The sequence below is a fragment of the Staurois parvus genome, unplaced genomic scaffold, assembly GCF_062004578.1.
Source record: "Staurois parvus isolate SC_StPar_1 unplaced genomic scaffold, SC_StPar_1.0 ptg000338l, whole genome shotgun sequence".
In the NCBI taxonomy this organism is placed as follows: Eukaryota; Metazoa; Chordata; class Amphibia; order Anura; family Ranidae; genus Staurois; species Staurois parvus.
This window is the reverse complement of record NW_028318134.1, coordinates 67,438-93,521: the sequence shown is the minus strand read 5'-3', so window position 1 is coordinate 93,521 and position 26,084 is coordinate 67,438. Positions and strand designations below refer to the sequence as shown.

General features: G+C 49.8%; 1 protein-coding gene across 3 annotated transcripts; it reads left to right on the top strand.

The window, feature by feature from the left end:
• The first annotated feature begins 1,040 nt into the window (after nt 1-1,040).
• LOC149457003 (sulfotransferase 1 family member D1-like) lies at nt 1,041-17,442 on the top strand. Of its 3 annotated transcripts, none has more exons than XM_089684157.1 (9): nt 1,041-1,261; nt 3,139-3,373; nt 6,409-6,534; nt 7,452-7,549; nt 10,698-10,824; nt 10,992-11,086; nt 11,180-11,354; nt 16,050-16,133; nt 16,355-17,442. In XM_089684157.1, the coding sequence occupies exons 2-8, from the start codon at nt 3,205-3,207 to the stop codon at nt 16,100-16,102; spliced, it is 843 nt and encodes a 280-aa protein (XP_089540283.1). In that variant the 5' UTR covers nt 1,041-1,261; nt 3,139-3,204; the 3' UTR covers nt 16,103-16,133; nt 16,355-17,442. The 3 variants fall into 3 exon arrangements, 2 of the variants coding, with proteins under 2 accessions (XP_089540283.1, XP_089540282.1); XR_016313756.1 differs by lacking the exon at nt 16,050-16,133 and having other exon boundaries at nt 1,047-1,261; nt 16,355-16,537; nt 17,071-17,442; XM_089684156.1 differs by lacking the exon at nt 16,050-16,133 and having other exon boundaries at nt 1,048-1,261.
• The last annotated feature ends 8,642 nt before the right edge of the window (nt 17,443-26,084 follow it).

The window sequence follows — 26,084 nt, the reverse complement described above, 5'->3', positions numbered from 1 at the left end:
AGTGGAAGGAATAGTGCCCCATCATTGGTGCCAGTGGAGGAATAGTGCCCCATCATTGGTGTCAGTGGAGGAAAAGTGCTCCATCATTGGTGTCAGTGGAGGAAATATGCCCCACTCTTGGCGTCAGTGGTAAGAATTGTGCCCCAAGGGCTGGTTAAGGATAGCAAAGGGCTGGAGCTGGCTTGCAGGCCACAGTTTGGAGACCCCTGATCTAGCTCTTTCCTCCCAGCCTGGCTGTCCATGGCCCCACCCATTTCACTCACTGGATTTTAATTATTTCAATCACAGAATCTCAGCATCACACGTGGGCATTATCTAGGGTGGTCTGCATGCAAATATAGTCCTTCAGACTGACACCCATCAAAAAAGAGAAAGAGAGAGAGAGAAAAGAGAAGGAAAAAAGGAAAAAAGAGAAAGAGAGAAAAAAGAGAGGAAAAAGGATGCGAGAAAAAGAGAGATAGAAAAGAGAGGAAGAGAGGGGGGGGGGGCAGAGAGAAAAAAGAGAGGGAAAAAGAGAAAGAGCGAAAAAAAAGAAAGGAAAAAAAGAGAAAGAGAGAGAGAAAAAAAAGACAGAGAGAAAAAAAGAGGAAAAAAGAGAGAGAAAAAAAAAGAAAGAGAGAAAAAAGGGGGAAAAGAGAAAGAGAGAGAGGAAGAAGGAAAAAAAGAGAGAATGAGAGAGAAAAAAAGAGAAAAAAAAGGGGAAAAAGAGAAAAGAGAGACAGAAAGAAAGGAAAAAAGACACAGAGAAAGGGAAGAAAAACGAGAAGGGGGGGGGGGGGAGAGAGACAGAAAAAAAGGAGAGAATAAAAGAGAGAAAGAAGAGAGGAAAAAGAGAAAGAAATAAAAAGAGGAAAATAGAGAGGAAGAGAAGATAAAAAGGAAAGTGAAAAAAGAGAGAAAGAGAGGGAGGGAGAGACACCGTTCTTCCAGCACTCACCTTCACAGTTCTCCGGAGTGACACCAGCCCAGGGCCGTCTATAACTCGGGGCAAAAGGGGCAGCTGCCCCGGGCCCAGTCATTGTAGGAGGGTCCCGGTGGCGGCGGGAGCGGGGGGAAGGCGAGCTTCGAGGATTGAGCGAGAAAACCTCCATTGACAGCAGCGGGCGCAGCATTCCCGGCGGCGGTGCCTCCCAGAGCATCCACTCCTCATCCTCCCGGCTGGCGGCTCCAACAACAGTAACGGCCGCCCGGAGGACGAGGCAGTAGAGGGCACATCGCTCCACAATGAGGGACCGGACCCAGCCCGCTCCGGTCATGCCAGGTACTACACACCTACCCACAGGGGGGGGGGGGGGGACAGGGAGGCACAGGAGGAACTGCACACAGGGCTAGGGGTCTCTCTCGCATCTCCCCCCTCCTCTATCTCACACCCATCTCTCCAGCCTCTTTTATTCACCCCCCCTCTCTCTCACCCCCCCTTTCTCTCTAGCCCCACCCTTTATTTCTCTCCTCCCCTCTCTTATCCTCTCCTTCTTTCTCCCCCTTTTAACCCTTACTCCCCCTCTCGCCCCCTTTCTCTAATCCCCCCTTCTCACCCCTCTCTCATTCCCCTCTCCCCCCCTCCAATAAAGGTAGGGGGAACTGAGTGGACACAAACTGGAACATAACAGCAAGCACTGCCACTCATCCCATCCCCCCCAAGCACTGCCACTCATCCCATCCCCCCCAAGCACTGCCAATGATCCCATCTCCTCCAAGCACTGCCACTCATCCCATCCCCCCCAAGCACTGCCACTCATCCCATCCCCCCCAAGCACTGCCAATGATCCCATCTCCTCCAAGCACTGCCACTCATCCCATCCCCCCCAAACACTGCCAATGATCCCATCTCCCCCAAGCACTGCCACTCCCCCCATCCCCCCCCAAGAACTGCCACTGATCCCATCTTTCCCAAGCACTGCCGCTCATCCCATCCCCCAACCAACACTGCCACTGATCTCATCTCCCCCAAGCACTGCCACTCATCCCATCTTCCCCAAGCACTGCCACTCATCCCATCCCCCCCAAGCACTGCCACTGATCCCATCTTCCCCAAGCACTGCCGCTCATCCTATCCCCCAACCAACACTGCCACTGATCACATCTCCCCCAAGCACTTCCACTCATCCCATCCCCCAACCAGCACTGCCACTGATCACATCTCCCCCAAGCACTGCCAATGATCCCATCTTCCCCACGCACTGCCACTCATCCCATCCCCCCCACAAGCACTGCCAATGATCCCATCTCCTCCAAGCACTGCCACTCATCCCATCCCCCCCAAGCACTGCCAATGATCCCATCCCCCCCAAGCACTGCCAATGATCCCATCTACCCCAAGCACTGCCACTCATCCCTTCCCCCCCAAGCACTGCCACTGTTCCCATCTTCCCCAAGCACTGCCACTCATCCCATCCCCCCAAGCACTGCCACTCATCCCTTCCCCCCCAAGCACTGCCACTGATCCCATCCCCCCAAGCACTGCCACTCATCCCTTCCCCCCCAAGCACTGCCACTGATCCCATCCCCCCCAAGCACTGCCACTGATCCCATCCCCCCCAAGCACTGCTACTGATCCCATCTTCCCCAAGCACTGCTACTCATCCCATCCCCCAACCAGCACTGCCACTGATCCCATCTCCCCAAGCAGTGGCGTCCCTAGGCATGTGCGGGGGTGCGCGCCACACCGGATGACACCTACCGCACAGGGTGACACCGGACCCGCTCCACAGAAAGGTAAGTTGTAAAGCAAGCTGATGATCCCCGCAGGATGGATCGGATCTGTGGATTGAGCATAATGGATCGGAGTTTTCCTGGCGGTACATCCGCCCCTGGTTCAGACCGCCTGGTAGTAGGAGATGGGTAATATGGACTGAAGGCTCGTTCTGGTCTCCAACCTAGGAACAGGGTCACTTTAATGGCCGCTGGGGTGGGCTCAGTTACCGAATCTGTTGTCTTCAGTGAGGTCACGCTATGCCAGAAGCAGAGACTGCAGTCAGCAAACATGGCTGCCCCCATCTACACAAACAAAAAACTATACCTGGAAATGAGCATTTTTAGAAAAGTAACGAAAACTTACAAAATTGTGCGCATGAAGCTTCTATCGTTCTCATATATTTCATTCCATTAAAAAAAATGATTCCAACTTAAACTTTCTAGGCTGTGAGAAGATCAGAGAGAAACTTTCCAGGCGTCTCATTGGACAAGTACGCAGCGCGGCACGCAATGCCTTTGCCCAACATTTCCCCACAAAACATGGAGATACTTAAACGCCATCCACTCCAATGGGTGGACGGGATGCCCATCATCGGTCCTTTTGCAGCCAACTGGGACAACCTTGGGAAATTCCAGGCAAGAGAAGACGATCTGCTGATAGCCACCTATCCAAAGTCCGGTGAGGACAGAAATCAATGTGTGTCTGTAGATGGACAGTGTGAAAGGAAAGGAAATGTCATTATTTAAGGGACATTATTTTTCGGCTGTACCGGACTTGGGGTAAATGTATACCAGGGGCGGACTGACCACTTGGAAACTCGGGCACTGCCCGAGGGCCTGGGGTCAGTAGGGGGCCCCATGAGATGCCCCTGGTACCTTTTTCATAGGCTTTTTTGAGTTTGGCAAGGACACAGGGGCCCCATGATGCCCTATCGCCCGGGGGCCCCATGAGTTGTCAGTCCGCCCTTGATGTATACACATATCTATATGCACAGCCATTCATCCAGTGAGTCGGCACGCTCATTCATTCTATACATGTCTGCCAACAAAATTAATGTTTTCAGGTTATTTTTTCTTCTCAACAAATGTTCTTTTGCTATGGGCTGTAGGAAAATACTGCATTATGGCCAGTAGGTGGAGCTGGGGAGCATAGGAAATACATAGGGTACCTCTTTTTAGGAGATGCAACTGCATTGGTTACATTCATTTGCTGACTCCCTTTAGCAAGTTGTTACATCGTATCTGTACCCAAAATTGTGCCATAAAATAACTTAATCCCATATCACATATATTAGTAAATAAGCCTCAGAGGCTGTCGGCTTGTAGTTTTCAATGAACTACCATGGTGCTGTGGTAGTTCACTAAATCTTCCTGCAAGTATATCTGCTTGCCCATACATCCTGTACATCCCCTACATCCTGTACACCCCATACATCCCCTAGATCCTGTACATCCCCTATATCCTGTACATCTCATACATCCCCTACATCCCATACACCCCATACATCCAATACATCCCCTACATCCCGTACATCCTCTACATCCCGTACACCCCGTACATCCCCTATATCCTGTACATCCCATACATCCCATACACCCCATACATCCAATACATCCCCTACATCCCATACACCCTATACATCCCCTACATCCCATACATCCCCTACATCCCCTACATCCTATACATCCCATACATCCCATACATCCCCTATATCCTGTACATCTCATACATCCCATACACCCCATACATCCAATACATCCCCTACATCCCATAAACCCCGTACATCCCATACACCCCGTACATCCCCTATATCCTGTACATCCCATACATCCCCTACATCCCATACACCCCATACATCCAATACATCCCCTACATCCCATACACCCTATACATCCCCTACATCCCATACATCCCCTACATCCCATACATCCCCTACATTCTATACATCCCCTACACCCCGTACATCCCCTATATCCTGTACATCCCATACATCCCATACACCCCATACATCCCCTACATCCCATACACCCTATACATCCCCTACATCCCATACATCCCCTACATCCCATACATCCCCTACATCCTATACATCCCCTACATCCCGTACATCCCCTACATCCTGTACACCCCATACATCCCCTACATCCCATACATCCCCTATATCCTGTACATCTCATACATCCCCTACATCCCATACACCCCATACATCCAATACATCCCCTACAACCCATAAACCCCGTACATCCTCTACATCCCTTACACCCCGTACATCTTCTACATCCCATACACCCCGTACATCCCCTATATCCTGTACATCCCATACATCCCCTATATCCCATACACCCCATACATCCAATACATCCCCTACATCCCATACACCCTATACATCCCCTACATCCTATACATCCCATACATCCCGTACATCCCCTACATCCTGTACACCCCATACATCCCCTACATCCCATACATCCCCTATATCCTGTACATCTCATACATCCCATACACCCCATACATCCAATACATCCCCTACATCCCATAAACCCCGTACATCCTTTACATCCCATACACCCCGTACATCCCCTATATCCTGTACATCCCATACATCCCCTACATCCCATACACCCCATACATCCAATACATCCCCTACATCCCATACACCCTATACATCCCCTACATCCCCTACATCCCATACATCCCCTGCATCCCCAACATCCCATATATCCCCTACATCCCGTACATCCCGTGCATCCCCTACACCTCGTACATCCCCTATAGCCCGTACATCCCATACATCCCCTACACCCCATACATCTCGTATATCCCATACATTCCATACACCCCGTACATCCAAAATATCCGCTATGTCCCGTACATCCCCTACATCCCTTGCATCCCGTACATCCCCTGCATCCCATACATCCCCTGCATCCCGTACATCCCATAAGGGCAAGCAATATTCTGACAGATCTGCAGGAGACCTGCATGGCATCAGCGATCTATTGATCACTGGTGCAATGCTTTCTAGGATCCTGCAGACAAAATTAATAAATGCACATTTTTTTTAACCTCCTTTAATAATATAATTTTATGGTAATACGTAGGTTTAAACATTTTTTTCAACTTTTAAGTCTAGTAAGGAATGATTTTGGATTGGCACAAGCACTGTGGAGTGAATAATATAATATTTATTTTTTATTATATTGTCACAGCGTATCTCTTGTTGTCTCTTGTTACAAAGACGTATGTATTTTTTAAATTCCTCAGCTCCATCTATTGGGCATAATATAGTATTTTACTTTCTGTGCATTTTAGGCAAGTGCAAATTTTCATTAGGCTACTTTCATTTTTGAACAAACGTCCTTTTATCATTGGCAGTAGTAAAATACCATATTATGACCAATGGATGGGTCTAGATCTAAATGGATATTATGTCGCTGGAGAGAATTAGCAAATAAATGTACCAACAGAATTGTTGGATTGTATCTCTTGTTACAAGGATGTATTTCCTAGGCTCTTCAGCTCCATCTACTGGCCATAATGTGGTATTTTTCTACTGCCCAGAATTAAAGAACATTCATTCAGAAAAGAAAAGCCTAATAAACATTCGTTTTTTTGCTCAATTTGCACAGAATGACTGTACATGCCGATTTGATGAATGGATGACCATACAAATGTTTTATAAATGGACCTCTTGATATGTCTAATATTTTCAGGGACCACATGGGTGAGCTATGTCGTAGATCTCGTCATGAATGGGGGAGACTTGGAGAAGAGTCAGAAAAGACCGATATATGAGCGAGTATCTTTCCTGGACAGCGCGGGACCTGGAATTCCCTCAGGTATCTGTCCATACCAGGTTAAGACATCAAAGTGTAAAAACATGCAGTTGTGTCAAATCTTTTGCTGCCTTAGCATTAAAGCTGAACATTGATTTTTTCTTTTTTTTTAAATTCGTCTACTTTGGTTGCATCTAATTCTTCATATCTCACATCCGGAGGGCTGCTGGGGATGCTGAAATTCATTGTAGTTGCTTGTGCTTTATACAGTAACCGCTGGTATCTCCCAGGTGTTGCTCAAGCGACTTGCCATCCATATACTGAACACAGGGGGCGCTTGCTCGGGACCTCCACCATTCAGGGAACGTCTTGTTTTTTGTTTTTTTCACCGAATACAAAGCCTTTTTCTGATTGAACCAGGTGGAAAGTAGGGATGGATGATGTCACCATCTCCGCCTCGTCCAATCAGAGAACGTACAAGGGAAGCCCTAGCAAAATCAAGAAAGGAACTGAAAAATAGTTTGAATGTTTCTTTTTTACAACAGTCTCCGCCTCTGTAATTACTATTACTAATAATTTTACTAAAAGTCATTTTTATTGATTTTTTTTTCTTTTGGTGGTTCCCATATGGAAGAAAAATATATTTGAAATATATTTTAAAAATATTCTTCCCAAATATATTGCCATTTATTTGAAATGCTACAATTTTGTCCATATTCACTATATTTCAGTAAATATATGTATATATATATACTGCAATGCGTTTTTATTACAAAATATATGAAAAATATTTTTTAAAATACATTTCAAATATACTGTTACAATGAACAGTGCTCAGAGGTGGGTAGGAGGTGAAGACAAGGGGTGACTCGGAAGGGGGAGTATCTGCACCTATTTTCTTAGAAAAAAGCCCTGGTCTTTTTTCCAATTTTTTTCTTTTTTCAGCATTCCTCCTAATCTTTTTTTTTTTTTTCCTCCAGGAACTGAAAAACTGGACAAAATGGACTCACCACGTATGATTAAAAGCCATCTCCAGGCACAGGTTCTTCCAAAGAGCTTCTGGGAAAAGAACTGCAAGGTTTCCATGTTTTATTTGAGTATCTGATATAAAGAGTTAATTATGAGCAGGGGCGGACTGACAACTCATGGGGCCCCCGGGCAATAGGGGATCATGGGGCCCCTGTGTCCTTGCCCACACTCAAAAAAGCCTATGAAAAAGGTACCAGGGGCATCTCATGGGGCCCCCTACTGACCCCGGGCCCTCAGGCAGTGCCCAAGTTTCCAAATGGTCAGTCCGCCCCTGATTATGAGTCGACATACAACCACAGCATGAGTGATGGTCCAGACGAAGGTAGCTTTATGCAAACCTTTACCAGGCTTCAGTAAGTTTTTCGCAAGCTCCAAGCTCCTCTAAATGGGGTACACGCCCGCTAAAAGCATATTTATAGTTACAGCTACAACTTATCATAGTGAGTCTACACTGGAAGGGTTAAACCCTCTGTCAGGTTTTTTTTGTCTGTCAGGGGATACTTCCCTCCACTTCCTGATCCAAAAACATGAAGTGATTATAAATCTCTACAAAAATAAGGAAAGCCCCCTCTAAGGGCTCATATACACTGCAGCTGCTAAACTCACGTTCAGGAGCTGTTCAGCATTTTTTTCAGCAGCTCCTGAACTCTCCCTAATGTTTTCCTATGTGTCCATGTACACATCGCCGTTTACAGTCGTTTACAGGCAGTTGAGTTTACAGTATTTTTTTGAACGAGTCGATTTTATCAGTGTTTCAAACACAAAACGCTTGTAAATGCGTCTAAACGCAGCAAATCGCGTTTATAAGCGTTTGCGTTTGAAATTTTTTTTTAACTCTTCCAGTTCCCAATGCTGTCCAGAGCCTTTTTTTCATCATGAAAAATGCATGCAAAGAGTTTTTAAGGTGCTCAGATGGACAAAACACTGAACACAGGATGTTCCTACCAAGCTTGTCACACATTGTAATGACCAATTCACACCTCAGACCTCTCCCACCCTTGGAAAAAAAGATATGTTAATGACCATTCACACCTCAAATTCCTCAGGAAGACCCCCTGCCAGGTGACCTTAGTAACTCCCTCCACCAGACACCTTTCCCACCCTTGGAAACAAATAAATGTTAATGAGCAACTCACACCTAGCTAATGTCAACACCTACTGCTGTCTCTGCTTCTACTCTCTGTATTTCTCTGAAATAGTCTGAAACAGTTCATAATTTATCACTTTTCAGTGCATTCTGGGCATTTAGGAGGTTCTCCTGTGCTTATCTTTAAAAAACGCTTCTAAACGCAAACGCGCATAAACATGCATAAACGCGTTATGCAAACGCAGCTAAACAGATGTTTTTTAACCTACGTTTTCCAGCAATCAGTTTCCATCCTTCAGAAGTGTACATGGGGCCTAAGGCTCTGTCCACACTTTTGTGGTCTGTGCGGCCCGCATTTGCTCGGGCACAGCAGCCCATTCATTTGAAAGGGCTGCAGGGCCCGCATTTCCCGAAGGAAAAAGGTGCATGCAGGGAAACCACATGGCTTTTTTGACCATGTGAATTATCTGCCGTTCACACACCCACAAATGCCTCAGATGCGTGGGGCTACCAATAAGAATGAATAGCAGCCCTGCACATCTCATGAGAGCAGAGCGATTTGGCTGCAGGTGAGGGAATAGGTGCGATACCGGCATCCAACCCATAGACTGTGGGCAGCTGTGAACCTATCCTTAGACAATAGTCACTGGAACTGGTTACTGTATGGTTCCCATCCAATTCCATTTTCCAAGGGAGAGCCCCCAATTTGAGGGGAGGTGCCTGTCCCCAGTGAACAAACATTTTCCATGATGTTCCCAGCTGCAGCGGAATACCTGGATAATAACACTTGGAGAGCGCCCTGGTGTGACCATCTGTGATAGGTAGCATGGCAGCAGTGTGCCAAGTGCTGGAAAACAATCTCCATTCCAGCATCTGGCACTGAAAGAAGCCAAATCTGTTATTCAGAGTGACCTCCACCTGACTGTTGAACTCTAGCCTCTTTGGACTGGGAGAACACTTGGCATGGGAGGATGTGATCACGTAAGGTGGGGTTACTAATGCTGCCAATAACACCAATGCTGGAGCTTAGTTTACTCCCATACTACAAGCCATACACCATGAAGTGTCACCCACTATGTTGGTCATGTTCCCAGGTGTTCATCTCCTGGGTGTTCTCCTTGATACCTTCAACACGTCCCTCCTGATTAGGCATGCTTCCTCTTATTTGAAACCTGTAAACTTTTGTCTGTCAACTTTTGCTGCTTGTTCCAAAAATCTGTGACCTATTGTCTAAGGCAAGGGTCTCCAAACTTTCTAAGCATAGGGCCAGTTTACTGTCCTTCAAGCTTTAGGGGAGCCACACTGTGGCTGGTTAGAGTAGAAAATGTCACATCATCATTGGGAACAAGCAACATCCCTTCACCAGTTTTAATGGGAATAGCACCCCACTGCTGATATCAGTTAGAGGAATAGTGCCCCGGTGTTGGTGACATTGGGAGGAATTGTGCCTCATCATCAGCATCAGTGGGAGGAATGGTGTCCCAAGAGCTGGATAAAGGAAAGCAAAGGGTTGCATCTGGACCCTGGGTTACAGCTTGAAAACCACTGGTCTAAGGGCTTGTTTAAAATGGGGACATGATTTTGTGGATGTGCCTACAAATTAGGATGTGGTTCTGTGGGTGTGAGTAAAAGGGGGCATGGTCAACAGGGCGTCTCCAGATCCAATTTTGAAAATATGGTAATCATAGGTTTCCCCATTGCAAGATCTGAATTCAGCTACCAGACTGGTACCAATGGGTGGTTTATAGCCTTCAAGAAAGCTATTCAAATTAGCATTTAAAGGGTAATACTAAGCAAGGCTCAAGTGTGAGGCTTTACCAAGTTATTTGTCTTCCTTAGTCTTGAGCAGGGGCGGACTGAAAACTCATGGGGCCCCCGAGCAATAGGGGATTATGGGGCCCCTGTGTCCTTGCCCAAACTCAAAAAAGCCTATGAAAAAGGTACCAGGGGCATCTCATGGGGCCCCCTACTGACCCCGGGCCCTCGGGCAGTGCCCGAGTTTCCAAATGGTCAGTCCACCCCTGGTCTTGAGAATGCAATAATTGCATTTCTATGTGACATTGCTTACATTGGAAACAGAAGTGTAAAAGCCATTCCCATCTTTTTCTAGATTATCTACGTGGCTAGGAATGCAAAGGATGTAGCGGTATCGTACTATCACTACCAACGAATGGCCTATGCACACCCAGAGCCTGGGACATGGGATGAATATATAAATACCTTCATGGAGGGCAATGGTACGTGAGTCAGCAGCTGGGCTTTTAGAAATTGATAGTTCCCGTGAAATGTCCATGTTCTGTATCGTGGAATGGACAAACTGGTGAACATGCTTAGGCATTTCTGAAACTTTTAAAATGTTCTGTTACTTTTCTTTTAAACTAGTTGTTTTTGCTTTGTCCGGCAGTTGCTTTTGGATCATGGGCCAAACATGTGAAGGGCTGGTGGGAGATGAGGAAAAAACACAAGTTCTTGTACTTGTTCTACGAGGACATGTTGGAGGTAACTTGACTTTGTCTTGCTGTCACGTGGAGAACTCCTCACCTAAAACAAGAAATTGAATCTTATTGACTCTCCCCGAATCTCTTTGGTTAGGACCCAAAACGTGAGATCCGAAAGGTGATGACGTTCATGAATCAGGAACTTCCTGAAGAGATTGTTGAAAAAATACAAAAGAACACTACCTTCCAGGTTATGAAGGACAACCCCATGGTCAATTTTAGTACCTTCCCATTCATTGATCACTCAATATCCCTGTTTATGAGGAAAGGTAAGACTTAGCAATTTTAATTTCATAGGTTTTCATGTCCCCACTTATTTTTTGTACAAGTATTGGCAAAATCAACAAAAAAAATCCAAAATTTAGTGTGTGCATTACAAAGAGTGGAATGCTCTGAAACAAAATGCTCTTTCAACAAACATATAAAACATTAGAAGAATTTTTAAAACAATTGTTGTTTGCATTTGCATTAAAACCGGTACAGGGATGATGTGAGTACAGGGATGGTAACTGTCCTGGATTTGTTTGGACAGTCCTGCATCCCTGTCCTCTGTCCCAGCGATGTTGTGCCCCGGGATCAAACCATCAACCTTGTGCAGTAATTGAAAAAAGGATTAATTGGGGGTTTGGAGACATGAATGGGAAGGTGTCAGGAATGGACTGGCCAGCAATAGTGGGACTCGCCTGCCTTATGAGCTGCAGTACCAGGGCTGGCCAGCGGGTGCTCCCAGCAATCAGAGACTCAACCTTGCAGCCAGTCAAACACCTGGAACTAATTATACAGGTGTATTTAAGGGACAGTCAGACCTGCAGACTCTGCCTTGGTGTTGTGTTTCTCCTGGGCCCTGTTTCCTGTTCCTGTTCCCTGTTCCTGTCTGATTCTCTGCTGACCCTGCTCTGATCCCTGGCTTGTCTGACCATTCTCCTGCTCCTGATCCCTGGCTTGTCTGACCATTCTCCTCTGCCTGACCCTCTGTACCACGCTGCCCGCTACCTGCTGAACCTGGCTTGTGACCCCGACCATTCTCCGCTTGCTCCCCCTGTACCTACCTGCCCGATTGATATTGACCCGGCCTGCCTGACGACGCTTGCATTGTATGTACTGTTATCTGTGGGTGGTTGGTTTGGTTTGTTTGCACTGCGTTATGTTTTAGTATTGCACTGCGTTTATGTTTGTATTGTTAGTGTTAATAAATTACATTGTTTATAACATATCTGAAGTCTGCGTTTCCCTGCGTCAGTCACACACCTCTGGTCACACCCGGGAGCCCTGATATTACACCAAGGCCAATCCTGACCAGAAGTGGCTGCACAGGGAAGCCATCTTGGTTTGTTGATGGGAAGGATGGATCTGGATGAGGTTGCGTATTTATATCTGCTAGTGTTTGATGACAGGGAGTATGCTTATCAAACTCTGAAGGAGTATCCCCGGGATGAACTGCTAGAATGTATACGGCTCGCTCATGTTCTAGTAGATCAGGGCACAGAGTTCTCTGAGGTGCAGCCATTGATTGAGGTTTGTGCTGAGTTGGTTTCATCTGGTTCCCCCGAATGCAGGGATGAATTTTTGCCACCATTTAGTGCAGACCAGGTAGAGTCCCTGGTGTGGTTATTAGAGGATGATGTGGGTTACTTTCTGGAGCGTTATTCCACATGTTCACCACAGGTACTAAGAGATTGTATAAACGCAGTGCAGTCTTTGGTCAGACAGGCTTTGTGTAAGCTCAGCTTTGTTCAACCCATACTGCAGACATGGACAGACATGTTGCACCCAGCCTCAGTCAGCTTACAAAGACCCAGTCCTGCTTCTAATCTATTTCCTCAAAGCTCTACTCCTGTATTCCCAACAGCTCCTCCAGTTACAGCCCAGTATACTTGGCTATCTACCGCATGTCAGTACCCTGTTACCACTCGCTGCACCTATCCTGCCTTTAACCCTGTAAAGAAGCCCTCTGTAGCGACTGTTCCTTCCCCTGTTCCATCCTCCAGCTCTTCTCTGTCTCCAGCTGCTCCATTCATTTGCAGACCTGCGTTTACTTGCAGTGCTCCAGTAGTTAAAAAAAAGCGAAAATTCTTTCCAACCAGTACCATCCTGCCAGTATCCAAACCGGTCAGCCTCCCGTCTGAGAACCGGCCTTCCGTGGGTCAGCCTGATGCCTCTCTTCAGCCTGATGCCTCTCTTCAGCCTGATGCCTCTCTTCAGCCTGATGCCTCTACTCAGCCTGAAGCCTCTACTCAGCCTGAAGCCTCTACTCAGCCTGATGCCTCCACTCAGCCTGATGCCTCCACTCAGCCGGATGCCCTCCACTCAGCCGGATGCCCTCCACTCAGCCGGATGCCTCCACTCAGCCGGATGCCTCCACTCAGCCGGATGCCTCCACTCAGCCTGAAGCCTCCACTCAGCCTGAAGCCTCCACTCAGCCGGATGCCTCCACTCAGCCGGATGCCTCTACTCAGCATGATGAACTGATCCAGCCTGACGATCCTATTAGGCCTGGTGACCCGATGCCCGCTGTCGAGCCAGACAATCCGGTACCTGATGACCCGGTGCCCGCTGTCATGCCAGTTGACTCAGAGCCCGCTGTCGTGCCTGGTGACTCGGTGCCCACTGCCTTTCCAGATGACGCGGTGCCCGCTGGCGAGCTAAATGACCTGATGCCTGGTGACCCAGTGCCCGCTGTCATACCTGGTGACCCAATGCCCGCTGTCGAGCCAGACGATCCAATGCCTGGTGACCCGGTGCCCACTGCCTTGCCAGATGACGTGGTGCCCGCTGGCAAGCCAAATGACCTGATGCCTGGTGACCCAGTGCCCGCTGTCATACCTGGTGACCCGATGCCCGCTGTCGAGCCAGACAATCCGGTACCTGATGACCCGGTGCCCGCTGTCGTGCCAATTGAGTCAGAGTCCACTGTCGTGCCTGGTGATTCGGTGCCCGCAGTCTTGCCAGACGACTCGGTGCCCGCTGTTCCGCCAGTTGACTCGATGCCCGCTGTTCCGCCAGACGACTCGATGCCCGCAGTCTTGCCAGACGACTCGGTGCCCGCAGTCTTGCCAGACGACTCGGTCCCCGCTGTTCCACCAGACGACTCGATGCCCGCTGTTCCGCCAGACGACTCGGTGCCCGCAGTCTTGCCAGACGACTCGGTGCCCGTAGTCTTGCCAGACGACTCGGTGCCCGCAGTCTTGCCAGACGACTCGGTGCCCGCAGTCTTGCCGGACGACTCGAAGCCCGCTGTTCCGCCAGTTGACTCGATGCCCGCTGTTCCGCCAGTTGACTCGGTGCCCGCAGTCTTGCCAGACGACTTGGTGCCCGCAGTCTTGCCAGACGACTCGGTGCCCGCAGTCTTGCCAGACGACTCGAAGCCCGCTGTTCCGCCAGTTGGCTCGGTGCCCGCAGTCTTGCCAGTTGACTCGGTGCCCGCAGTCTTGCCAGTTGACTCGGAGCCCACTGTCGTGCCTGGTGTCTCGGTGCCCGCCGCTCCGCCTGGGGGCCCGAGACCTGTCGCTCCGCCTGGGGGTCCAGCGCCCGCCGCTCCGCCTGGGGGTCCGGCGCCCGCCGCTCCGCCTGGGGGCCTGAGACCTGTCGCTCCGCCTGGGGGCCTGAGACCTGTCGCTCCGCCTGGGGGTCCGGCGCCTGCCGCTCCGCCTGAGGGCCCGAGACCTGTCGCTCCGCCTGGGGGTCCGGCACCCGCCGCTCTGCCTGGGGGCCCGATGCCTGTCGCCCCGCCTGGGGGCCCGATGCCTGTCGCCCCTCCTGGGGGCCCGGCGCCCGCTGCTCCGCTTGGGGGCCCGATGCCTGTCGCCCCGCCAGGGGGCCCAGTGCCCGTCGCCCCGCCTGGGGGCCCGGTGCCTGCTGCTCCGCCCGGTGGCCCGCTGCCTGCTGCTCCGCCCGGTGGCCCGCTGCCTGCTGCTCCGGCCGGTGGCCCGCTGCCTGCTGCTCCGGCCGGTGGCCCGATGCCTGCTGCTCCGCCCGGTGGCCCGGTGCCTGCTGCTTCGCCTGGTAATCCGATGTGCCTCTGCCCGGAGTCCAGCCCGATGTGCCTCTGCCCGGAGTCCAGCCCGATGTGCCTCTGCCCGGAGACCAGCCCGATGTGCCTCTGCCCGGAGTCCAGCCCGATGTGCCTCTGCCCGGAGTCCAGCCCGATGTGCCTCTGCCCGGAGTCCAGCCCGATGTGCCTCTGCCCGGAGTCCAGCCCGATGTGCCTCTGCCCGGAGTCCTGCCCGATGTGCCTCTGCCCGGTGTGCCGCTGCCCGGAGTCCTGCCCGGTGTGCCAGTTTTTGATATCCCGCCAGTTACCAGACCCGGGCGGTGGAACATTTTGCCCAGCTAGGACTGTTTGGAGCGTCCTGAGGCCGCTCCTTGAGGGGGGGGTACTGTCAGGAATGGACTGGCCAGCAATAGTGGGACTCGCCTACCTTATGAGCTGCAGTACCAGGGCTGGCCAGCGGGTGCTCCCAGCAATCAGAGACTCAACCTTGCAGCCAGTCAAACACCTGGAACTAATTATACTGGTGTATTTAAGGGACATTCAGACCTGCAGACTCTGCCTTGGTGTTGTGTTTCTCCTGGGCCCTGTTTCCTGTTCCTGTTCCCTGTTCCCTGTTCCTGTTCCTGTCTGATTCTCTGCTGACCCTGCTCTGATCCCTGGCTTGTCTGACCATTCTCCTGCTCCTGATCCCTGGCTTGTCTGACCATTCTCCTCTGCCTGACCCTCTGTACCACGCTGCCCGCTACCTGCTGAACCTGGCTTGTGACCCCGACCATTCTCCGCTTGCTCCCCCTGTACCTACCTGCCCGATTGATATTGACCCGGCCTGCCTGACGACGCTTGCATTGTATGTACTGTTATCTGTGGGTGGTTGGTTTGGTTTGTTTGCACTGCGTTATGTTTTAGTATTGCACTGCGTTTATGTTTGTATTGTTAGTGTTAATAAATTACATTGTTTATAACATATCTGAAGTCTGCGTTTCCCTGCGTCAGTCACACACCTCTGGTCACACCCGGGAGCCCTGACAGAAGGATCTAGGTGGAACCAACCAGCACAGTGAGTGTGATGGGCATTCCTTGCATATTTAGAGGTGGGGTCTGGGTGGGGCCACCAACAAAGTGGGTGTGATTTGTGCACACCCACCCAGAATATTGGTGGGCAAACTTTAGACTGTGGGCGGGTTTAAGAGTAGCCCAGGATCCAGCACCATAATGTTTCTAAGTATGCATTTGCAGTCCCCCATAATACCTCACATGACATCTCTTTCCTCCCTCAAGGAATTCTTGGTGACTGGAAGAACCAATTCACCGTAGCCCAAAACGAGATATTTGACAAATATTACCAGCGGGAAATGTCTGACACGGATCTCACCTTCCGTATGTAACAAGGAATCAGCTGCAGCTACAACCCCAGACCAGAACCACCATCTGCAAGCCCAGAACCACTATCTGCAAACCAAGGTTTAGAACCACCATCTGTCAACCAAGGACAACCTTCTGCAAACACAGATCCAGAACCACTATCTGCAAACCCAGAACCACCATCAGCAAACCCAGAACCACTATCTGCAGACCTAGGTCCATAACCACCATCTGCAAACCCAAAACCACTATCTGCAAACCCAGGACCATAACCACCTTCTGCAAACCCAGGTTTAGAACCACCATCTGTCAACCAAGAACGACCTTCTGCAAACCCAAATCCAGAACCACTATCTGCAAACCCAAAACCACCATCAGCAAACTCAGATCCAGAACCACTGTCTGCAAACCCAGAACCACTATCTGCAAACCCAGGACAAAACCACCTTCTGCAAACCAAGGTTTAGAACCACCATCTGTCAACCAAGGATGACCTTCTGCAAATACAGATCCAGAACCACTATCTGCAAACCCAGAACCACCATCAGCAAACTCAGATCCAGAACCACTTTCTGCAAACCCAGAACCACTATCTGCAGACCTAGGTCCATAACCACTATCTGCAAACCCAGGACCAGAACCACCTTCTGCAAACCCAGGTTTAGAACCACCATCTGTCAACCAAGAACGTCCTTCTGTAAACACAGATCCATAACCACCATTTGCAAACCCAGAACCACTATCTGCAAACCCAGGACCAGAAACACCATCTGGAAACCCAGGTACAGAACCGCCATCTGAAAATACTGAGCTCTTTGGAGCCTAACTTCGATAGACGGATATTCATGATGTTTTAAGACAAAATAATGACGCAAGAGATCCTTACAATAAAACTTCGGACTCTTTCTGGAGCTTATAAACTGTATGCTGGTAAATAAGAACTGTGGTCTAATGGAAAAGTAACAGGTTATTTTTTAGGAAATAAAATTTACAAAAGGATATAATAGTTTTTTCATTACTTTGAATGAGAGAACAGTTGAGCTAGTGAGCAAATTCAGTAGCAAACCCAACTGATATTTCCATGTCTTCGTGACGCCATGCTAATCGGCATCCTAGACCATGCAAGAGCAGAGCAAGTTCCAGTTGCACCTCTCCAGCTCGTCCAATCAGGGAATGCTTTTCACTCATTGAGAAAATGCAAAGCATTCTCTGAATGGTTCCTGTGCTGAGCGAGCGCCCCATGTGGTTACTTTGCAGCACGGCAGCCACTCCAGAATCCAGAATACCACAACGATCCCTGTATCAGCAGCAGATCCACTTTCATAGGGATCCCACAGGTATGACACAAGCATGCTTACATTGGTACAACCTGGACCAAAATAACTCTGAAAAAATATCCCAATCTAGAATTGAGCTTTAAATCAATGAAAACTCCTATTTATACCCAGGGGTATGTACAATTTTTTTTCCTAAGGGGTTTACCCTCAGCCACCCAGAGGACACCAATGAGGCAGGGTGTGTAGCGTGCCATGGCAAATTGTTGGGGTGCCTACCTCCGGCACACCTTGCCTTCACCGTGCTGTCCACCTCCTGCCTGGGGGCTGCTCTCACCAATTGTAATGTCGCTGTGCTCCAGTTTGGCTGCACACTGCGACTGCCAAGTGCCATTTGCAAGCACCTGCTGCCCAGCCACAGGAAGAGGGCCGCCTCAGTCAGATGTAGTCTTCTGTAGCTGGGTAATTTAAAGCACTCTATGAAATCATCAGGCCCCTCATCCCAGAGCAGCAAGGAGGACACGTCCTTGGGTAGGTCTGCAGGGTCATGTTGTGTTGAGTTAATTCAAGGATGACCTAAGGGTCATGTAGCCAATACATTGTTCCTGTAGAAGAGAACAGGCATAGTTTGCATCACAGGCTTCCACACTTTCTAAACAAAGTGCCAGTGGAGTAGAAAATGCCCCAAAATCAGTGGGAGTAGGACAGTTACATAGTGCTTATGGTCATTAGTGGGAGGAATAGTGCCCCATCTCTCCCATCATTGATGTCTTTGGGAGAAATACTGTTCCGTTGTTAATATCAGTGGGAGGAATAGTGCCCCATCATTGGTGTTATTGGAAGGAAGAGTACCCCATCATTGGTGTTATTGGAAGGAAGAGTACCCCATCATTGGTGTTATTGGAAGGCATAGTGCCCCATCATTGGTATCAGTGGGAGGAATAGTGCCCCATCATTGGTATCAGTGGGAGGAATAGTGCCCCATCATTGGTGTCAGTGGGAGGAATAGTGCCCCATCATTAGTGTCAGTGGGAGGAATAGTGTCCCATCATTGGTATCAGTCGGAGGAATAGTGCCCCATCATTGGTGTCAGTGGAAGGAATAGTGCCCCATCATTGGTGTTATTGGAAGGAAGAGTACCCCATCATTGGTGTCAGTGGGAGGAATAGTGCCCCATCATTGGTATCAGTGGGAGGAATAGTGCCCCATCATTGGTGTCAGTGGAAGGAATAGTGCCCCATCATTGGTGTTATTGGAAGGAAGAGTACCCCATCATTGGTGTTATTGGAAGGAAGAGTACCCTATCATTGGTGCTATGAGAAGGCATAGTGCCCGATCATTGGTGTTATTGGAAGGAATAGTGCCCCATTATTGGTATCAGTGGGAGGAATAGTGTCCCATCATTGGTATCAGTGGGAGGAATAGTGCCCCATCATTGGTGTTATTGGAAGGAATAGTGCCCCATTATTGGTATCAGTGGGAGGAATAGTGCCCCATTATTGGTATCAGTGGGAGGAATAGTGCCCCATCATTGGTGTCAGTGGGGGGAATAGTGTCCCATCATTGGTGTCAGTGGGAGGAATAGTGCCCCATCATTGGTGTTATTGGAAGGAATAGTGCCCCTATCATTGGTATCAGTGGAAGGAATAGTGCCCCATCATTGGTGTCAGTGGAAGGAATAGTGCCCCATCATTGGTATCAGTGGGAGGAATAGTGCCCCATCATTGGTATCAGTGGGAGGAATAGTGCCCCATCATTGGTGTCAGTGGGAGGAATAGTGCCCCATCATTGGTGTTATTGGAAGGAATAGTGCCCCATCATTAGTGTTATTGGAAGGAATAGTGCCCCATCATTGATATCAGTGGGAGGAATAGTGCCCCATCATTGGTGTTATTGGAAGGAATAGTGCCCCATCATTGGTGTTATTGGAAGGAATAGTGCCCCATCATTGATATCAGTGGGAGGAATAATGCCCCATCATTGGTGTCAGTGGGAGGAATAGTGCCCCATCATTGGTATCAGTGGGAGGAATAATGCCCCATCATTGGTGTCAGTGGGAGGAATAGTGCCCCATCATTGGTATCAGTGGAAGGAATAGTGCCCCATCATTGGTATCAGTGGGAGGAATAGTGCCCCATCATTGGTATCAGTGGAAGGAATAGTGCCCCATCATTGGTATCAGTGCGAGGAATAGTGCCCCATCATTGGTGTCAGTGGGAGGAATAGTGCCCCATCATTGGTATCAGTGGGAGGAATAGTGCCCCATCATTGGTGTTATTGGAAGGAATAGTACCCCATCATTGGTGTCAGTGGGAGGAATAGTACCCCATCATTGGTGTCAGTGGGAGGAATAGTGCCCCATCATTGGTGTTATGGGAAGGAATAGTGCCCCATCATTGGTGTTATGGGAAGGAATAGTGCCCCATCATTGGTGCTATGAGAAGAAATAGTGCCGGATCATTGGAATCAGTGGAAGGAATAGTGCCCCATCATTGTGTAGAGCTACCCTCTTCAGAGACGCTGGCTTTGGGTCCCCCTAATTTCCTGCACAGCCAGGCAACACGCATTTTCCAGACTCAAGAAACAGTCCCAGGGTATTTGGGTTTTTTTTTGTTTTATTAGGGGTTAACAACTTGGATAGGGTAAAGAAGCTATGGGATGCCAAATTTGATTACAAAAACAGCAGAATAAACAGGTTTCCTGCTCTACAAACACTTGACTTGACTAGTCCCAGCCAGGACCATCACAGCTCGGTGTCCCCTGAGTGAATTTTTAGCAATGTGACGTGTAGGAGATCTTGGTCCCCTTGGTGTACAGAATTCCAGCCTACCTGGCTATGGTATCTGATCCCAGGACAAGGAATTAGGTAAGCTATGAACTGTCCCCTGGAGACTTGCCAAGAACCTGCATCCAGCAGACCTCTCCCTTCTAGGCTCTAGGGGTGTAGAGGAACCCACACTGTCCTTGTCCTGCAGCTGTGGATAGAACTGCTTTCAAGCATTTTAATGGAGCTGGTTCTTTGCAGGCTGTCCTTCCCCGGTGGACTTCAGAGCAATGCAGCCCTCTCTCTCAGCTTCTCTTCATCTTCTAGCCTCCAGATCTTCTCACAGCCGGCATCAATAGACTCTGAAGAAGCTACAAAAGATCTTCCCACAGCCAGCATCAATAGACTCTCCAGCAGCTACAAGAGATCCCCCCCGGCAGCCAGTATCAATAGACTCTCCAGCAGCTACAAGAGATCCCCCCCGGCAGCCAGCATCAATAGACTCTCCAGCAGCTACAAGAGATACCCCCCGGCAGCCAGTATCAATAGACTCTCCAGCAGCTACAAGAGATCCCCCCTGGCAGCCAGCATCAATAGACTCTCCAGCAGCTACAAGAGATACCCCCCGGCAGCCAGTATCAATAGACTCTCCAGCAGCTACAAGAGATACCCCCCGGCAGCCAGTATCAATAGACTCTCCAGCAGCTACAAGAGATCCCCCCCGGCAGCCAGCATCAATAGACTCTCCAGCAGCTACAAGAGATCCCCCCGGCAGCCAGCATCAATAGACTCTCCAGCAACTGCAAGCGTTGCTCCCCCCCCCCCCTGGCAGCCAGCATCAATAGACTCTCCAGCAGCTACAAGAGATCCCCCCGGGAGCCAGCATCAATAGACTCTCCAGCAGCTACTATAGATTCCCCCCGGCAGCCAGCATCAATAGACTCTCCAGCAACTGCAAGCGTTGCCCCCCCCCGGCAGCCAGCATCAATAGACTCTCCAGCAGCTACAAGAGATCCCCCCGGCAGCCAGCATCAATGGACTCTCCAGCAACTGCAAGCGTTGCTTCCCCCCCCCCCCCCGGCAGCCAGCATCAATAGACTCTCCAGCAGCTACAAGTGATCCCCCCAGCAGCCAGCATCAATAGACTATCCAGCAGCTACTATAGATCCCCCCGGCAGCCAGCATCAATAGACTCTCCATTAGCTACAAGAGATCCCCCCCAGCAGCCAGCATCAATAGACTCTCCAGCAGCTACAAGAGATCCCCCCAGCAGCCAGCATCAATAGACTCTCCAGCAGCTACAAGAGATCCCCCCGACAGCCAGCATCAATAGACTCTCCAGCAGCTACTAGAGATCCCCCCGGCAGCCAGCATCAATAGACTCTCCAGCAGCTACTAGAGATCCCCCCCGGCAGCCAGCATCAGTAGACTCTCCAGCAGCTACAAGAGATCCCCCCCGGCAGCTAGCATCAATAGACTCTCCAGCAGCTACAAGAGATCCCCCCGGCAGCCAGCATCAATAGACTCTCCAGCAGCTACTAGAGATCCCCCCGGCAGCCAGCATCAATAGACTCTCCAGCAGCTACTAGAGATCCCCCCCGGCAGCCAGCATCAGTAGACTCTCCAGCAGCTTCTAGAGATCCCCCCGGCAGCCAGCATCAATAGACTCTCCAGCACCAGCAGCTACAAGAGACGCCCCCCCGACAGCCAGCATCAATAGACTCTCCGGTAGCTACAAGAGATCCCCCCCAGCAGCCACCAGCATCAATAGACTCTCCAGCAGCCACAAGAGATCCCCCCAGCAGCCAGCATCAATAGACTCTCCAACAGCTACAAGAGATCCCCCGACAGCCAGCATCAATAGACTCTCCAGCAGCTACTAGAGATCCCCATGGCAGCCAGCATCAATAGACTCTCCAGCAGCTACAAGAGATCCCCCCAGCAGCCAGCATCAATAGACTCTCCAGCAGCTACTAGAGATCCCCCCGGCAGCCAGCATCAATAGACTCTCCAGCAGCTACTAGAGATCCCCCCGGCAGCCAGCATCAATAGACTCTCCAGCAGCTACAACATATCTTCAGCATAAATAGACTCTCCAGCAGCCAGCAACAATAGACCCCTCAATCAACAGTAGATCACTTTAGGAACATTTGAGCCCAATCAACAACATATCCCCCACCAGCAACAATAGACCACCACACAAAGATAGATCCCCTTCAGTGACAATAGATCCCCCTGCACACCCCAGCACCCCTTTCCATTACATACATACAGTGCATTCCCCCACGTTCCCCCAGAAAAATATCCCTGCCCATTATGAAGGGTTGCCTGCCCATTCATTTGAATTCTCTGACTTAATGCAACACACGTTAATGTGCAAAAAAAAAAGGGGGGGGCTTTAAAGCATCTTTTAAAAATTCTTGTACCCCGGACTTTTCTGCACTCCTCTGGACAGTTTGCAATGTCCTCATTATGGCCCATTTTTGTAGAAGTGTAAATGGGTCCTAATGCAGACATGACATCAGTTACTGTATATTACTTTGTTTTAAAAGTATGTATGCTGAGTAACATGTCAGTGAAATACTCCCAGGTATTCATTACTTCACATCACAGATCACAGTACTCACTACGCAGAGTACACCTTGACAATGTCTTCATCTGCTTTTCTTTCCAGAAAGCAGGGGTGGACTGACCATTGGGGTACTCAAGCATTGCCCGAGGGCCGGGGTCAGTAGGGGGCCCCATGAGGCGCCCCTGGTACCTTTCATAGGCTTTTTTTGAGTTTGGGCAAGGACACAGGGGCCCTATGATCCCCTATTGCCCGGGGGCCCCATGTTTTGGGTGTGGTTTGAGTGTGGGTGAGGACACAGGGGCCCCATGTTCCCCTATTGCCCCATGAGTTGTCAGTCCGCCCCTGCCAGAAAGACAGAGCCATCTTTATTTAGGTATCATCCAGGGACACAAATGTCTGACACAGATCAGCCTCTGTTGCATCCTCTCATCTTGTGACTTGCTACAAAGATACAATGTTGTAGCCTGATCACGGGGGGAGGGGAGACTGAGGAAATGCTTCCTCCTACCTGCAGCAGACTGATGACATCATCCCAGCCTAGGCAAAGTCACTGACTGTAGCTCAAGGATGGCTTTTTATATACTGTTGCTGTATATCGGGACGTGTCAGGGACAGGGGCGGACTGACCATTCGAGCACTCGGGCACTGCCCGAGGGCCCGGGGTCAGTAGGGGGCCCCATGAGATGCCCCTGGTACCTTTTTCATAAGCTTTTGTGAGTCTGGGCAAGGACACAGGGGCCCCATGATCCCCTCTTGCCCGGGGGCCCCATGCGTTGTCAGTCCGCCCCTGGTCAGGGATGTATTCATGCAGAGCTGTAGAGGTAAAGGTCCACTTTAAAGCCATGACCGCAGCCTGCAAAGTCCTGACTGTGACCGGTGAAGGTCCTGATAACAGATGGAGCGAAGGTTGCAGCATGGATGTGCACATGGCCAGTCCAGGTTTGGGTGAGGAGGGAATAGGTGAACGAAGTTCATGAAGAGCGAATTACATTCACAACAGAAACACGCATTGTTCAGCCGTGCTGCACCCACCCCACCCCCAACCCCAGCCACATGAGCTCTATGATTCAGCAAATTTCCTGCCAGGATTTTATAATCCTCAGAAACACTATAACAGAAACAAACTAATAAAACAAAGAACAATAGGAAGGGGGAAACTACAGCAAAGTGCTGCTGTCACTGAACTTCCACTTAAAGGCATAGCTCACCTTTACCAACAAATGCCTCTGCAGATAGGGGGCGCCTGTAGATAGAAGCTATCTATGCAGCTGACCAAAGTTGGATAATGCCCTTGCAGGGCAGGTATACCTCCTGAAGACTGACAGAAAAACTCCAAGAGATGGCATCTCCCTGTCCTGCCTTGTTGCTAGGACATTGCTAAGACACTCCCAGCCATTACTGCTCACCTCCACCAATCACATGTTCGAACTCTCAAACACTGAGCTCAGAGCTACTGCGTCAAGGGAGAGAATGCGCATGTCAGGAGGTCTAAATCAGAGAAAGAGCTCGCTCCTCTGATGGTGGAGGTGAACGGTACCAGCTAGGAGTCACTTAGCAACGTCCTAGTAACAAGGCAGGATGAGATGATTAATTTTTCAGTCAGGCTTCAGGAGGTAACTAAATGGTCTACACCTCTAGCAAGGAAATGATTCAACTTTGGTCAACTGCTCCCGGCTCCACAGCCTGCAGACAATACCAGCCCTCCTGGCTGCTCTGAAGATTTCCCAGGACAAGGATAAAGGATTTGAAACCTTGCTACATATGGCAGTCTCTCCCCTTGTGAATCCCTGGGTGCGCTGATGTACTCACTCTGTCCTCCTTGCTCCCACTGCTATCAGGCAATGATCCTGTCCATACCAGGAACCTGAGCCAGCCCGAGTCCAGTCTGGAAGCAAAAGCCCCCCCTAGACCTAGGGGACCCCATCCAGGCCACTGACAGCTTCCTCAGCAATACACCTTCTACCCAACTCCCCTGCTAGCATGGCTCTTTCACATTAGTTGGTTAGCCTTATCACACTACCAGGGCCTCCAAGCCTGGGATTGGTCAGACTCCCATAAACATGCAGATTTAGGTCTCCACCCCTTCTGCCCACTGGCTTCTGGAAGATTCCATGGTCCTCCAGAACCAGGTGGAGGCGATTAGAGTCCCGATTAGAGTGCATGAAGGTAAAAAACCTTGATCCTTTACAATCATTTTAACTCTTATCTAAACAGTCTCGTTTCTGTAAAACAATACATTTATTACTAGCTCCATCTAGTTGTCAAATTTGGTATTGAAGGCAGGACAGGCATAATTTATCCCCCTGTAGGATGCAGAACAAGCTCCAAAGGACTCCTTGTCTATTTATCTATAGCTCCCTTCTAGCCAGCTAGGAGGAGCTAGACTCTAAAGAGGGATGAATAGCAGCCTGGGTGTGATAGCTAGCAGGGGTCAAATTATGATCAGAGCTGAGAGGCTCTGCAGACCAGCCCTCTGGAATTTCCCCCCCACTCTAGAGCGTTGGAGGAAGGTCTAGAAGCAGTGGGTGGATCTGAGGAGTGACTGGTCTGTACTCTTGGAGGATCCTGGCCAATCCCCAACAGGAGGCTTAGGAAGGGGCCAGGACAACCTTTAAGAGTAACAGAGCCTGCTCAGCAGCAGGAGAATTTGAGTGGAAGATGTGAGATGTGAGGCTGAGAAGCAGGAGCCTGGGAGGGGGCCCAGATGGGAGAGGGGCTCACCTCCAGGTAGAAGGACATGGGAAGGCTGAAAACTTAGGACTTCCCCCGCCTCTTGAGATAGGACCACCTGTGTGTCAGGGAAGGAGCGGTCCAGCTAGAAGGCCTGGTAGCAGCCACCAACCCAACATCAAAACAGGAGAAGGACTGAGTACACCTGCACCCCCTGGGCCAGATAGGGGAAACAGGCACTGTAGTGGGAAGATGGATTAGCCTCCCACCCAGGACTGTTTCACTATCTACAGTCTGTGACAGACACCGGATTCCCTGCGCAAGGATTTCTCCAGACAGCTGGGTGAAGAAAAGGATTTATCTGGG